The sequence below is a fragment of the Saimiri boliviensis genome (genome assembly GCF_048565385.1).
Source record: "Saimiri boliviensis isolate mSaiBol1 chromosome 12 unlocalized genomic scaffold, mSaiBol1.pri SUPER_12_unloc_1, whole genome shotgun sequence".
Lineage (NCBI taxonomy): Eukaryota > Metazoa > Chordata > Mammalia > Primates > Cebidae > Saimiri > Saimiri boliviensis.
The window spans coordinates 33,001-48,943 of record NW_027412497.1 but is presented as its reverse complement, the minus strand read 5'-3'; the positions used below and the strand labels follow the sequence as shown (position 1 = coordinate 48,943).

Here is a 15,943-nt window from a genome sequence, read left to right as displayed (position 1 = left end):
CATGCCAGGCCGGCCAGGCCTCCTCCTCTGTTGTTTCAGAGAGAAATTCTCCCACACAGGCAAGTCCCTTAAAATAGCCTTTTGGGTCTGGGCCATCAGGAAACGGGATAACGCTGGGTCAGAATTGGGCCTACCATGAAAGAGTTTACAAAACAGCCACTTCAAAGGACAGGGACAATCCCTATATGCTTTGAACACTCAAAAGCAACCTGGCCAGGTTCCCCACGAGGAGCACCTTCTCAAAAAGCCCCTGTAGCCCTGGGTGCCTTGAAGAGAGACCAAGTGTGTAAGGCACAGCAATAGTGTAAAAGCAGGTGCAGGCTGGGGAAGGAGAGGGAGGTCACATCTGCCTGGGTTTGTGCTTTCTTTTTTTTTTTTTGAGACAGAGTTTCGCTCTTCTTACCCAGGCTGGAGTGCGATGGTACGATCTCGGCTCACCGCAACCTCCGCCTCCTGGGTTCAGGCAATTCTCCTGCCTCAGCCTCCTGAGTAGCTGGGATTACAGGCACGCGCCACCATGCCCAGCTAATGTTTTGTATTTTTAGTAGAGATGGGGTTTCACCATGTTGACCAGGATGGTCTCGATCTCTTGACCTCATGATCCACCCGCCTCGGCCTCCCAAAGTGCTGGGATTACAGGCTTAAGCCACCGTGCCCAGCCAGTTCGTGCTTTCTTAACAATGCTACCCACACTCTCCAAACCTCAGGTTCCATATGAGGTTAAAAATGCATACCTTCATGACCACATTGGGACCAGAGGTTATAAGTCAGAGGCCAGGCAATGCCTGGCACAAAATAGGAATTCAATATATGGTAGCTGTATCAGAGGCATGTGAATCAGAGCAACTCCATCTTGAATAGGGGCTGGGTAAAATAAGGCTGAAACCTACTGGGCTGCATTCCCAGAAGTTTAGGCATTCCAAGTTACAGAATGAGATAGGAGATACAGGTCATAAAGACCTTGCTGATAAAACAGTATGCAGTAGGCTGGGCATGGTGGCTCACACCTGTAATCCCAGCACTTTGGCCCAGGCGGGAAGATCACCTGAGGTCAGGAGGTCTGCACTAAAAAAAAAAAAGAAAAAAAGAACAAAACTAGCCAGGCATGGTGGTGCACACCTGTAATCCCAGCCACTCGGGAGGCTGAGGCACGAGAATCACTTAAACCTGGGAGGTGGAGGCTGCAGTCAGCCAAGATTGTGCCACTGCACTCTAGCCTGGGCAACAGAGCGAGACTCCATCTCAAACAAACAAACAACGACAAAAAAACAGCATGCCGTAACGAAGACGGCTAAAACCCACCAAAACCAAGATGGCAACGAGAGTGACCTCTGGTCGTCCTGACTGCTGCACTCCCACCAGCGCCATCACAGTTTACAAATGCCATGGCAACATCAGGAAGTTAGGTTTAGCAGGTCATCAAGAAATAACCATAAAAATGGGCAACCAGGGGCTCTCGGGCGGCTCTGTCTATGTATGGAGTTGTCATTCTTTCTTATAGTCATTTACTTTCTTTTTTTTTTAGACAGAGTCTCGCTCTGTCACCCAAGCTGGAATGCAGTGGCGCAATTCTGGCTCACTGCACCCTCTGCTTCCCTGGTTCAAGTGATTCTCCTGCCTCAGCCTTCTGAGTAGCTGGGACTGCAGGTGTGCACCACCATGCCCAGCCAATTTTTTGTATTTTTAGTAGAGATGGAGTTTCACTGTGTTGGCCAGGATGGTCCCAATCTCCTGACCTCGTGATCAACCCGCCTCGGCCTCCCAAAGCGCTGAGATTACAGGCATGAGCCACCACAACAGGCCTATTCGTTTACTTTCTTATTAACTTACTTTCACTTTACTTTATGGACTTGGCCCTGAATTCTTTCTTGCTAGAGATCCAAGAGCCCTCTCTGGGGGTCTGGATGGGGATCCCTTTCCTGTAGCAGCAGTATGATGATGGTGGTGAGATAATACAGACCAAGGTCTCCTTTAGTGAGAATACTCTCAAAAAAGGAAAATAACATGGGTTCTTTACCAGGGATCACACAAGATGGGCAAAAGTGCAAACCAGCCCAGACTACGTCACTCCCTACCCCAACACCCTGCAAGTTCATTCGCAGCATGGGCCAGTAACTCCACCCCTTACTCCGTGGAGTTGTGGTCAGATCTGATAAGAGTCGTTTCCACCAGGTCTGAAGTTCCTGCTCCAGAATCCCAGACACAGATTAAGTGGTCCCACGTGGCCCACCGCATAATTTCTGCTGCATTGACACACACACACAGAGTCTACCTACCCCCACCCAGCCATGGGCCTCCACCCAGGCTTGGGGAGGGCGGCTTCCTTTGCCAGCCAAAGGGAAATGACAGCACAGGGCCAGAGAAAGCAGTCCAGTGGAGGGGCAGAAACCACAGCTGTTTCCCCTTTGCTAACTCAGCCACTTAGATATCACTTCCTCCGCTCAGGTAACAGCAGGGAGAGATGGGACTGGAAATAACTCTGTCTCTTCCTGTTCACAAAATAACGATTGGTTTGGAAGGAAGGAAAACCAGAGGTGGTTTTCTAGAAGACATCTTCACTCAGAGCCTAAGTATTCCTGAGTCAACTCTGTCTATGAAGCTTCTCAGGAGGGGTGGCTGGGCAGGTGAACCTGGTTTAAAAATTCCCTGGGGGTCAGGAACAACTCTTTCTGTATAGCATCACTGCCCTAGATAAAAATTAAGAATCCAGATTGGGGGATCAAGGGACCCCCTCACACAGCTGTCATCTCTGGGCTCAGAGCTTTCCAAAGCAGCTTTCATACCCACCCTCCCCTCTGCAAGGCAAGCCTGAAAAGAAGCAGTCACCCCATTTTCTAGATGGGCAAATGTAGTTCGAGAAGGGGGAGGTGACATGTGGAAGATGTCACAGCTTGAGGAGCCAACCAACCAGGCCTCAGGTGGAACTTCCGTGGAGCCCAGGCACGCTGGGTGTCATTAAGGGGTCTCTGTGGGGACAGAGCAGGCTTTGGAGCCAGCAGGCCTGGGTCACTGCAGGCCTCTCCACGTGCAGCTCGTTAGCTGTGTAGCATCTAGCAATTCATTTGAGCTCTCTGAGGCTTTGTGCTCTCACCTGTACAGTGTGGATGCCGGCAGGAGCTACACGCTGCATGGGGCTGTTCTGAGAACATCCATATAAACCTCTTAGCACATTGAAAACATTTAGAAAGGTCAGCTGTTATTTTTATTATTACATTTTCCCTAAGAATCAGGCTTGCTGGACTACATGCGAGTGTGGTAGAGGTCAAAGAAACCAAGAGGTAGTTGGAAGCATTGCATTTATTTGTTTTTAGAGACAGGGTCTTGCTGTCACGTAGGCTGGAGTGCAATGGCATAATCATAGCTCACTGCAGCCTCCAATGCCTGGGCTCAAGTGATCCACTCCAGCCTCCTGAGTAGCTCGGACTACAGGTGCACACCACCATGCCTGGCTTTTTAGAATTTTTTTTTGTGAGACAGGGTCTTGCTCTGTCACCCAGGCTGGAGTGCAGTGGTGTAATCACGGTTCACTGTAGGCTCAACCTCCTGGGCTCCAGCCATCCTACCATCTCAGCCTGCTGAGTAGCTGGAGCTACAGATGCATGCCACCACGCCTGGCTTTTTTTGGCTTATTTTTAAACTTTTTTGTAGACATGGGGTCTCACTATATTGTCCAGACTGGTCTTGAGCTCCTGGCCTCAAGCGATCCTCCCTTCCTTAGCATTTTGAAGCACTGGAATTATAGGCATGCGCCACCATGCCCAGCTGAAGCACTGCATTTAAAACTAAGACAAGTTCAGGCTGGGCGCAGTGGTTCACGCCTGTAATCCCAGCACTTTGGAAGGCCGAGGCGGGTGGATCACCTGAGGTCAAGAGTTCGAGACCAGCCTGGCTCACATGGCAAAACCCCATCTCTACTAAAAATACAAAAATTAGCCAGGTGTGGTGGCGCATGCGTGTAACTCCAGCTACTTGGGAGGCTGAGACACGAAAACTGCTTGAACCCAGGAGGCGGAGGTCGCAGTGAACCAAGATGGCACCACTGGGTGACAGAGCGAGACACCGTCTCCAAAAAAGAAAAACTAAACTAAAACAAGTTCAGAGAGAGCATGAAGTAGAAGGGAACATTAGTGTGGGTGTTCAGAAGACACAGACACGCTGGGCTCCCCTCAAGCTGTGCGGTGTTGACCCCCAGACCCTATGAGACTAGGCCCTTTGTCCCTCTCGCCACTGGGGAAGCGTGGATGGAAGTGACTCCACCTGAACCACTGCTGCGTCAGGCCCTCCCATACAGAGCCCTGCACTAGTTTAAGACACAAAGCAGCTGACACCTCACTTCCTGCTGCTCCCTCTTCTCCTCCTTCTCCTCCCCCTCCTCAACCCTTGCTCCCTAAGAGCCTGAGTGCAATCAACTTTTTATGGGGAAGCCAGACCCCTAGGAGTGAGAGCTATAAACAGCAAGGGTGGGACCCAGATGGCCAACTAAAGAGTCCCCCAAGCAGAGCTAGAAAAAGGTTCCAGTCCTTACCTATCTCAGTCCCGGCACAAAACAGCCCTGGAGCCCACCAGGAGGACCACAAAGTGACTATTTAGCTCCCTCTCCCTGCCAGCCCTTGGGAAAAAAGGAAGGTACCAAGGTGTCTACAGGATAAATGGAATTCTCTCTGCTGCCACTGGAGGCTCTCAGAGCTGGCCCTGAGCGTTCCTGTCATCCTTCTCTTCCCCGTCCACCTTCGGCTTTGCCCAGCTTTTCCTTGCACATTCCACCTCCAGAACCTTTGCTTTTCCCTTTCTTGGAATGCCCCTTCCCAGTTTTCCCATCGAAATCCTACTCTTTCCCAGCCAAATCCTGATCACGCCTCGAGGCCCATCCTGAAGCCTGCCTTCCCCAGTTGGTCTTCCCTGACTCCAGTTCACAGAACGCTCTCCCTCCTCTGAACAGCTTCAGGACTCAGTGATTATGATACCAAATACTTATGCTGCGCTTCAAATGGTGCCACGTACTGGTCTAAGCTCTTTACAATTACAAATTCATTTCATCTTCATCATAACCCTAAGAGCTAGGTCCTATTTATATATATATATATATTACTTGTGAGGAAACTGAGGCTGACAGACATAAGTAATTTGCACTGGATCCATGGCAGTGAGTAGCGGGGCCAGGATATCCCAATGCTCAATCAAGGGCTACAGCACGCAGGTGCTCTGGGACAACAGAGCCTCCCAGGTGCACCCCTCTTCCTCAGGTGGTGCTGCCTGGACTTGCTGGTTATTTTCTCTCTCACCAAGCCAGCTCTGATGGGGAAAGAAGTGGCACTCACAGACGTGGGTGTCAGAGACCAGGGTGAGAATCTCAGCCCTGCCACAGAATTATGCTGAGTGAGAGTGACACGAACCCTCCGAGCTTCAATTTCCCCATCGGTAAAATGGGGATGAAAATACCTACTGGCTAGGCATGGTGGCTCACACCTGTAATCCCAGCACTTTGGGAGACCGATATGGGTGGATCATGAGGTCAGGAGTTCAAGACCAGCCTGGCCAAGATGGTGAAACCCCATCTCTACAAAAAATACAAAAACAAAATTAGCCGGGTGAGGTGGAAGTCACCTGTAATCCCAGCTTCTCTGGAGGCTGAGACGGGAGAATCGCTTGAACCCAAGGAGCAGAGGTTGCAGTGAGCCAAGATCGCACCACTGCACTCCAGCCTGGGTGACAGAGTGAGACTCCGTCTCAAAAAAAGAAAAGAAAAAAAAAAACCACCTACCTAATGACATGGAGTTGTTACGAGGTTCAAGTAAAATCTCCTCTAAAGCCATCTTCCGCATTGCCTGGCACATAGTAGGTGCTTGTATGTTAGTTCTCCCCCTTCTCATGGTATCTTGACAGCCTTGCCAGACTCTGGCCAGCACCACGCACAAAGCAGGGGCTCAGTCTCTATGGCTGATGCGGTGGCTTGCCTGGGGGTTACCCAGAGGCACAAGGGGGATCCTCCTATGACCTCCATCCCCTTCACAGCTAGGCTCCTGACCTTTCCATTCACCTGCCTGCCTGTGACTGGCTGCACCACAGGCAGCAGAAGCCCAGGCCAGGCAGGAAGTAGCATGCTGCTCTGGGAATCCGCCTCTGGAAGCCCTGATCACTCTACTGGGCGCTTTCATTATTTTTGGCAATTGTCATAGCAGAGAACACCTCTGGCTCTCACTCAGAACCCATTTCCAAAGCCAGAATCTCCACCTCATTTCCCACACACACCCCTTGTCCTTCCTGTCCCCTGGGTCCCTATCCTAATCCACTATCCCTTTCCTGGATTCTCAGAACTCAAGATGAGTAAGTGGGACTACCATGTGTATAACTCTATTATTTGTTTTGTTTTGTTTTGTTTAATTAAGAGGTAAAAGAGAACACAGTTGCCCGTTAGACTTTTTCTGGCCAAGAAATAGTCTGGTCAGTGACTCAGGCTGAGGAAATTAGAAGGCAATTTAGAGGGAACTGCTGTGCAAACCCAAAGTCAGAAGTCTTAACAACACTTCTCTAATTCATAGCTCCCACGGTCAGTTAACTCACGCGGGCCCTGGAATATCTCTTTGGAAAATGCAGCAGCTGAGGCTTGTATTTCTGGAGCTGGAACCAGTCTCCTCTGATATCAAATAGGTTTATTTTTCCCTCTTCTTCTCTTCCCCCTGCCTGCCACCACTAACGGTGATTTCTACCCTGGTTTAGCCCCCAAAAGCCCTCACTCAGCTCGACACAGGGCTGTAATAAATGCCTGGCTGTGCTCCCTGTTCAACGGCCTTGAAGGATGTGGTTGGTTGTTCCGTGAGCAAGGAGCCTTGTCAGACCCGTGAATCACCCCTCGATCACTTCCCTCCCTGGAGAAGAAACTGTTCCTGTGCTTGTGCATGTGTGTGTGTGTGAGAGAGAGAGAGAGAGCGAGAGAGAGAGAGAGAGAGAAAGCAGGCAAGAGTGCTAACCCACGTGTGGTGCCGACCTTGGGGCTAGGATCCTATTTGACCTTACCCTTACCCAGAGCCTTACCTTTCCTTCTCTCCTAACCTCTGTTCCTTCCTGGCTTACCAGGAAGCCACCACCAGATCCCCGTGCTTAGCTCCAGGAACCCCTCCAGGTTGGAACAGCTGCTCTGTGTTTATCTGTTCCTCTTGGAGGTTGGGTGTTTTCCATGGGGCGCGGAGCCCACTTCCCCAACAGACTGTGAACGGCTGGTCCGTCCTTTTTGCCTCAGTCTTTCCTTTTCTCTCAGATTCACCAATTGGGTCGGAAATCACCTGCTGTGCTTTGTTGATCAGGAACAGCAGATGGCAATGAGCATATGGTGCATACCCATGGTGGGGTCAGGCACTCGGTAGATGCTTTACCCCAAATTAACTCAGGCCAGGTTCCCAAAAGCCTTGTGAAGTTACAGGTGAGGAAACTGAGGCTCAGAGTGACAGCCCAAGGTCACACAGCTAGGAAGTGGCAGAGGCAGGATTTGAGCATGATCTGCCCAGCACCACACTCATTCCATAATGGAACTGGCCCTGAAGAAGGCCCTTGTCAGGCCGTGGCTGCCCATTCTAATTCCTGTGGGGCTGGAGTCACAATCTAAGGGCTGAGAAAAAAAGAAAGGCAGACAAATGAATGCATTTGGGGCCAGTTCCTAAGCATGTGGCTCCCAGGACCAAGACTAAAATCTGAGATGATCTCAGCAGAGGAAGAATGTATTATTTCCACCGGGGCAACCTTAACTTATTACCCCAAGCACTACTGGAGACCAGATACCAGCCTGAAGTTGCTCAACTCCTCCTGCCTCACAGTGACCCACCGGCGTTGCCCACCACAAACTCACCTGCATGGCACATGGTAGATGTCTACACAGTGAGGCAGTCCTAAATACCAGCCTGCACTGCTCTGTCACCATTGCATGGGGCTGAGCCTGGCCTTCCTGCCCAGATTCTAATTGAGCAGAAGGGCCCCATCTTATATCCACATCCTCCTTTGGAGCTAACCTGACTGCATTGCCCCAGATCTGCCCTGTGCTAACTGTGAGACCCTAAGCAAGCTGATGAACTGCTCCAAGTCTCAGTTCATCTGTAAAATAGAATCCAAAAACCTACCCCACATTAGGGTGCATTCAATGACCTGCAGGAATCACAGGAAAACACCAGTGTTACTATTTGCATTCCCTAAAGAGTCCTGCAGAGAATCAGAACATTCATGATTGGTATTTGTCTGAAATAAACAAATCAGGAAGTAAAAGAACCGTGAAAGTGCAATATTCCCAAATCAAATAGATATAATTTCTTGTTTGTTTTCGATGGTTTGTTTTAGATAAATGAGCTTTACTCCACCACCGTATGAATTGATGTATACCTATACCTGCCGTGAGCACAAAGAATCAGGTGGACCTGAACTCAAATCTTTATGGGAAAACTTTCAAATGAAGGAATCTGCATTCTATATCCAGCATCATCAGGACCATTTTTAAGACAAGCGTCAGAGGCCAAAGCCAGTTTACCTAGGATCTCCCCAGCACAGCTCAGAAAGCCAGGAAAGGAGCCTAGCTTCGGGCCAGGGACCTAAGCAGCTGACCTAAGCAGCAGCTGCCTGCCCCTCTCCACCCCACCCCAAGCAGGGGCTGGGCAGAGAGGAAGGAAGCCAGGGCTGACAGTGCCATCCACATGATGGAGGCTACTTGCGTGCCTTCATGAACGGACCGAAAGCACAGGATCCTTCGTGTCCAGGCAGCTCCCCCTCCCCATGGGGATGAGCAAACCCTTTGCAGGATGTCCTGAGAGAACCTTTGCAGTGTGTTCCCAGCATTCTGGAGCCAGCTGAGCTCCTCCTGCATGGGCCTCAGGACTCTCATCAGCTAGCTCTGGCTAACACGCACATCCCGTAAAACCTCTCCGCTCTGCAATTTACCAAACCACAGACTCAGAATTCACCATCAGCGGAGAGAGGCTGAAGGAGATGTGCTCCTCCAGTGCAGAGGGTTTCCAGAACATAGGCAAAGGGGGCAGCATGTCCTGCCAGCTGACCACACCAGAGGCCTTACCCAGAACACTCAAGCTTCTGGTGTGTGGTGTCCACTGTGCACGAGCCAGGAGAGGAAGAGGCCGCAGCCTCCCCCAACCTCTCTTCCTGCCTCTGTCTGTCCCATCAGGCCCTTTCTATTGCTTTCTTTCCGCTTTCTATTATTGGAGATGCTTATGTTATATATTAATATATATATACAATTCCCCAAATGGGTAGAAACTTTTCCACCACCAGGTATTTGTCCTCTTAGCCAACCCCAACCAGACTTAGGACACATGCAATGAAAAAAACCCACAGAGAAGGCAAAAGGCCAGTTAGACCAAGGTGCTGTGAATAGCTGTGTTGCAAGTTACTTGACCCAATCTGGCTCTCCATTTCCTCATCTGTAAAATGAAGTAGCTGAGCCAGATGAATCTTCGGGTCTCTGCCCATTCCGCAGTTCCACAACATACAACACTTTCTCCTTTCACTGTTTTCCAGAACCCTAGTTCAGAACTCTGTATGGCTCCATCTGTTCAATGACATCACTCCCTGCCCCAAACATAATGTCATCGATTCTTACTCGGGAAGCGGAGATGGCCCGGGAAACACTTTGTCTGTAAAAAGGGAGGAAATGATCGTTTCGAGGAAACTGCACAGGACTTCTTTTGTGTTTTTCACACAGAACAAGTTATTATCAATCTTAAAACCCAAAATCTTTCTTCCTTTTTTGCCAGACCATTAATAGCTGCTTTTCAAAAATACTTTCTTAGTCAGTATCTCACCAATATAATAAGCTACCATTTAATAAGTGCTTACTGTGTGCCAGGAGCTGGGCTAAGTGCTCTACATAGATGATCTCATTTAATTCTCCTGACAGCCCTAGGAAGTGCATACTATTATTATCCTTACTTGAAATTGAGTAAACTGAGGCCCAGGGAGGTTTAAATAACTTGCCCAAGTTTGCACAGCTAGTTAGTGGCCACGCCAGGCTTTCAGCAAGACAATCTAACTTCAGAGCCCCAGCACATAACCTTACCTTTCAAAACTGCCTGCAGTGGGTCCAGGTGCTAGTTTGTTACAGGTGTGTCCTGCATCTGCAACCTTGGGCACCACTGGTGGGAACTGAAATGTCATGTTTCATCTAAAATCCAGAGTTAGATACGCGTCTGCTTGGGTCTCAGAGCAGAGAGTGCCATCTGTTGAATGCAGTGCCAAGCTCAACCGAAGACTAAAACTGAGAATCCTTAAAACTTAGCCTGCAACATTTGAGAAAAATAAACCCCAGTATGTACAAACGGACATCTGTCCACAGAGCCGGTTGACCACCTGGTGACCCAAGCCCTCCAAACAGAGCTTTCTTGTAACAGCAGCAGAAGATGCTTGCTTGACCAGATAATACAAAAGAAACAATTCTCTAAGGGTGTCATAGACTGTTCCCAGGAGGCACCCACCTCCCCGCCTGGTCAGCAACCTGCCTCCACATTTACCTCCTCTCCATCTGAGCCCCACCACATTTGCTCAGCTATTAAAAAAACCCGAAGTTCAGAGCTACCGGTGACAAAGGCAGAAAGAGTAGCCCGAGGCTGACATTGCCAGTCCCCAGTCCCTTTGCAACAGTGGAATAAAAGGCACTTCAGAGATCAATGGGCAATCCAGGGCAGCAACCAGCAGCCTGTTTTAATTGTTAACATTAATGCTTTGAGCATTGGAACTGCTCTTCTAAATACCTAATTTGCAAATAACATGCAGTCCTCTGTGCTTGGGTCTCTTCTATCTCAAGTACAGGAGCACAGACGCTCCAAGGGGTCAAGGACACCGTGTTTACTTCCTGAGGTGTGAGGGATGGGAAGGCAGGACCAGCTGAGACGAAGAGGGCCTGTCGCATAGGCTCTGGAGCTGGCCCAGTCAACCTTAACCCCTTCTCATTAACTATGGGGGAAGAAGGGGGAGGGGCAGTCGGCGGTTCCTCGGAGACCACAGCAAACATTTGCCTCCTCGTGTCTGGAGATGGAGCATCACTTAAGAGGAAATGAACCCGGTTAAGGGTCACATTCAGAGGAGGAATAAAAGGAAAAGCCACGGTTCTCCTCACACCAACGGACACAACGGCTTTAAGAGGGAAATCAAAGCTCAGCGCAGAGGGTGGAGGTTGGGCTGGGGGGCGTTGGCTCCTTCGGCCCCCAGCCCCAGGCCTAGGAAGGCAGAAGCAGAGCTGGCGTGGGAGGCAGGGCGAGAGGTTTCCCTCCCCAGGGCGAGCTCTGAAAGCGTCTCGGGCTGTGTGAGCGTGAGCACCCAGGGCCCCCGGGGAGGGCCGAGGAGATGCGCTTTCCCAACGGGGCTGCTCTGCGAGGGGTTGACGGAAGCTCCCCCCACCATCCATCAAAGGCGGACAGATGACTTCACCGTTGTAACAGACAAGGGCAGCCACTTGCCAATTCCAATGCCAAAAAAAGAAACCGGGGAGGGGGAAGGAGGAAGCACAGAAGAGGCTTCCCTGGAGATCAGAGCCCTGCGAAGAAACTCCACGGCCGCGGGCTACCCCGTGGGCGCTTAGCTCCCGGACCTAAAGGCGGGGAGGGGAGAGGGGCCTCCTGGGGCCCTCCCGGGACCTGGGGCCACCCCGCAGAGTCGGCGGAGACTGTACTCACATAGTGCTTGGAGGGGTTCCTCCGCTTCTCCACGTCCACCACGGTGGCATCCTGCACGCAGTAGGCGAGCATCTTCCCCCACAAAGCGAGTGGCGCCCCGGCGGCGTCACCTTCTCATCCCGGCCGGGCTCCGGCTCCTTCTCCAGCTGCCCGGGTCCCGGGGCCGCCCACCACCCCGGCCCGGCGCGCCGACAGCTGCCCGGACTCCCGGTGCCCTCAGGTCCGGTCCCGGGGACGGGGGAGGATCCCGGAGGGCGCGCGGGCTCCGTGCGCCCAGGGCAGCTCCCCGCCGGCCTGCCGCGCGCCCCTTCCCTCCCGCGCGGCCGCCGCGCTCCGCTCACCCGCTCGCTCTCTCCGCCGCCCCGTGGGTCCGGCGGGAACAGGCGGAGCAGAGGAGGGGCGGGGGTGTGTCCCGCAGGCGAGGGGACGGGGCGGGGGCCCGGAGCCTGCTGTCAGCGCTCTGGGGAGGGGCCGGCGGCGCCCCTTCGCTGCTCTCCGGCTCGGGCTCCGGGGGGATCGGCGCTGGCGGAGGCTGCGGGCGCAGGAGGCGGAGGCAGGGCCTGCCTGGCAGGGAAGGGAAGGGAGGGAGGGGAGCGAGGGGAAGCGCGCGGGGAGGGGCTCCGGGCCGGGGGAGGGGCTCCGGACGTCGAGGAGGGGGCTGCAGCCTGGCCCGAGTGGCAGGGGGCGGGCCGACGAGACCCCCACCGAAGCCCAGCGCGCACCCAGCGGCCTGGCGCGGCGCTTGGCTATTTCGCCGGGCACAAAAACTCAGGGTGGCTTCGGGGGGAGAAGGAACGGGGAAAGTGAGCCCACCTCGCCCCCAGCCTGGCTTTCCGCGTCGGAGCGGATTTGTGCCTTTTTGTCCCCACCTTTATGTTCCCCTACCACTTCCACCCCCAGATCTCTTTAGTGAGAAGTAGTTTATTACCCGGCTGTTACTGCCCAGGCCCCCGAGGAGATGGGAATGGGGAATGGGCGAGCTTTAAATCCTTCAAGCCACAGCTTGTTTGGACGAACCACCTGACCCCCTGGAGGTCATAAAGGGTGAACTCTCCCCGGAAATGTGATCGATTCGTTGCCTGAGTCGTTCCAACGATCTGGGCTTGTGTAAGAAACCTGTGACATCATTTACCAATGACAAAGTTACAAACTCTGCATAACACCACTGCCTTAAGCCTCAGGCTCCCCTGGGGACCCTCCCCAGGCTAGCGACAGGGAAGGCCGCATACAAAGGCAGGAAAACCCACCGGCTGGAGGCCAGCTCACCATGAGCCTCAGGCTCTGACATTCTCACCCCTCCCTCTAATCTGGAAAACTCACTTTCCAAGTCATTTGTCCGTGGTCCCTGGACTTGGAGCACAGCTACTAAATTCAATTTAGCTTCACCCCCTTCTAGTTCAACATTTCTTTTCCATTCTGCTTTCAAATATTTAAAATGGGTAGTGTTTTCACAGCTAATCCAGTTGTTTCACAATCACAATAAAGCTTCGTGACTGTGGACCAATGTGAAACATCTGAAATAAGGACAAATAATTTTATGACCTAATTGCATTAATACTTTCCTCTGTGGGCTCTCTACTGTCAGAACCCAAGCACCAATCTAAGGCCTTATTTATTCACACATTTGCTCCATATAGAGCACCCCACTATTCCTCCAGCCTCCCTGGAGAAGGATGCTAGGACGCCAAACCATGGCAGAGGACAAAGGAAAAAGCAGAAAAAAAGATGGATGGGTCTGGAGGGGGGGCGGGGCAGACTGTGAGACATCTTGGCACAGAGCTTCTTAGAGAGGATCGAAAACCGGTGTGAACGTCGGAGCAGGAGTCCTGGGGCAAGGTGCACCTGGTAATGTTGCTCAGTTGATGGGAAAATGGGGGGACAGGGCACTACCTCCATGAGCAAGGCTTACTTCCCGAAAGGATGAGAGGTAGACACAGAACGGGCCCTGGGCTCTGAGCTGTAGAAGCTGGGAGGGTGCCGGCCAGTTGCAGGTCCCCTCTGATAATGGATTAAGACAGCCCATGAGTTTGGGATGAAGAGATTCATCATCGTCCTCACGTAACTCATCTTCTGTGGATGGCAAGGTCTTCTGGAAGAGCTCATAAAGCTGAGAAGCCATGGTGAGGGGAGCTGGTGTTTAGCTGTTGTGGCAGGAAGAAGAGGAGGGGGTTTAGCTAGACTTGGGTCCCCTTGTGAATCAAAGCAGTCAGCTCACCTAAAACAGCATGAGTGGTTTCCCCATTACCCTTCTTCTGGACCCAGATCCACAATGAACACACCAAGCACAAGAAATTTGTAGGAGAAACAGCCCAATGCTTCCCCACTGTCCCAGCAGCCTACAAGGTGGTAGCCTTTTTACTGCCTACAAAACTCCCTGCAACTTGACATCTTATAAATTCAAGCTTTTAAACTCAACTTGAGCATACGCCGAACTTCTTTCTCCCCAAATTACCTCAATTGGAGGAAGAAACTGAGTGTGCCCCCCAAATACCATGGTGCCAAGATCCGGGCAGAAGTTATTTCTACCTGTGGTAGAAAATTGTCTTTTCTGTACTGGGGCCATATGTCCAAGAGGCTTTAAGTATGAAATGGTGCAGGCTATTCCTTCTCTGGGTACATTTCAACCACATGCAGATTTATTTCCCACAGTGCCTTGGGAATTCCTTTCTGTTCAATACACATCTATTGAATGCTTCACATGTGCCTCGCAATCCCCACAAAATGACAGAGACTTGGGTGTGTTTCCTTGGAAACAGGGACTGTTCATCATTCATTAAATACCCTGACTATGTGTGGCACACAATAGGTACATAGGGTGGACTCTGTTGCAATCTGGTCAAAGAGCTAGTGCTAGAGAGGATTAGAGGATTAGGTAAACCCCTATTTTGCCACCTCCACCCGTGAACTGGGGATCACTCCAACCCAAGGATATTGTGTGAGTTAAAAATGACAAAATATAATTGCAAAAAAATTTTTTATTTTTTATTGCACTTTAGGTTCTGGGGCACATGTGCAGATCGTGCAGGATTGTTGCATAGGTACATACATGGCGGTGGTTTGCTGCCTCCATTCCCCCCACCCCCCGTCACCTATATCTGGCATTTCTCCCCATGTTATCCCTCCCCAACTTCCTTACCCCCACAAAATATGTGTATATATATATTATATATATAATATCTATATTATATATATAAAATATATAAGCAAGAGAAAAAGAAGCCACATGAAATGCAAAATGATACCTGAAACTGATTTTTCAAAAACAGGTTAATTGTAGGATACTTAGAATCAAAAAATTTTCCAACTAGAATGGACAAGAGAGGTTATTTATTCCTCTTATTTTATAGAGGAACAAACCAAGGCCAAGAAAAATGAAGCAAGCTGCTTGATGCCACATAGCCAGTTAGTCCCAGATCGGCTGTCTTTCCTCTACCATGTTTATGTGCCTACACATGGGCAAGAAGAGCTCGTTTAGAGAGCACACTTAGCACACCTGTAGATCTGGAATGCTGCACTCACTCAAACCCTGGAGTCCCTGCTTCCAGTTGCCCATTCACACAAGCATCACACATTGCCTGAACTTCCCAATAAAAAGGACTGTACACTCCTCTAGAGCAGAGGCCGTCTGTGTCTCCATGGTCCTCTGTGTACATGCAAATGCCATCAGCTCCCCTAAAGCAGAGCCCACCCTACCTCCTCTCCCATGTAGGGTCTTTGTGACCACCCCAAAGAAGACAACATACAGGAAAGTACTGGAAACCAATGTGCGCTATGAAGACACAGTATAACCTTCTGTTCCTCTTCAGAAATTGAATGACAATTGTTAATCATACATTTGTTTCCCAATCATACATCATTCTACGAGAGCTCAGCCTTCACTGTATTGAAATTTATTGATATCCTTTATGTTATTTAACTTTCCTGTGCTTTAGGTGGTGCCCTCTAAACCAGTAAGAAGCCTCTAAAGGCCTTGAGGCCCATGAACTTGGACTTGAACACCACCCTTTCCCTCCCCAACCCCGCCATCCAGCACCTCCGCCGCCTGCCACACACACCTGCCCACCTAGCGCAGAGCTTTATGCACGCCAGGCCCTCAATACATAGTTGTCTTTGTAAATTACTGGGATCTCAGAAGATATTTGTGGTTACTGCTGGGGCTAAGTGATGCCTAAGAAGAACTGGAGGACAGAGTCTCGGAGCAGGACTTACCCAACCTGGGTTCTGGTCCTGGCTCAACCACAAACCAGCCTGTGACCTTGGAGTTCTTTCCCATGTCTGTGTCT

General features: G+C 51.0%; 1 protein-coding gene across 5 annotated transcripts in view; it reads right to left on the bottom strand.

Moving 5' to 3' along the window:
• Nucleotides 1-12,163, bottom strand: part of LOC141579866 (SH3 and PX domain-containing protein 2A-like) — a 267,812-nt gene extending 255,649 nt beyond the window's left edge. For 2 of the 5 annotated variants that reach the window (XM_074392495.1, XM_074392496.1), the window contains exon 1: nucleotides 11,661-12,159. In XM_074392495.1, the coding sequence (XP_074248596.1) occupies nucleotides 11,661-11,732 (72 nt within the window). In that variant the 5' untranslated portion in view covers nucleotides 11,733-12,159. Of the gene's footprint in view, nucleotides 1-11,660 lie in introns of all 5 variants that reach the window. The other 3 variants (XM_074392497.1, XM_074392499.1, XM_074392498.1) reach the window with 3 other exon arrangements.
• Nucleotides 12,164-15,943: the final 3,780 nt, after the last annotated feature.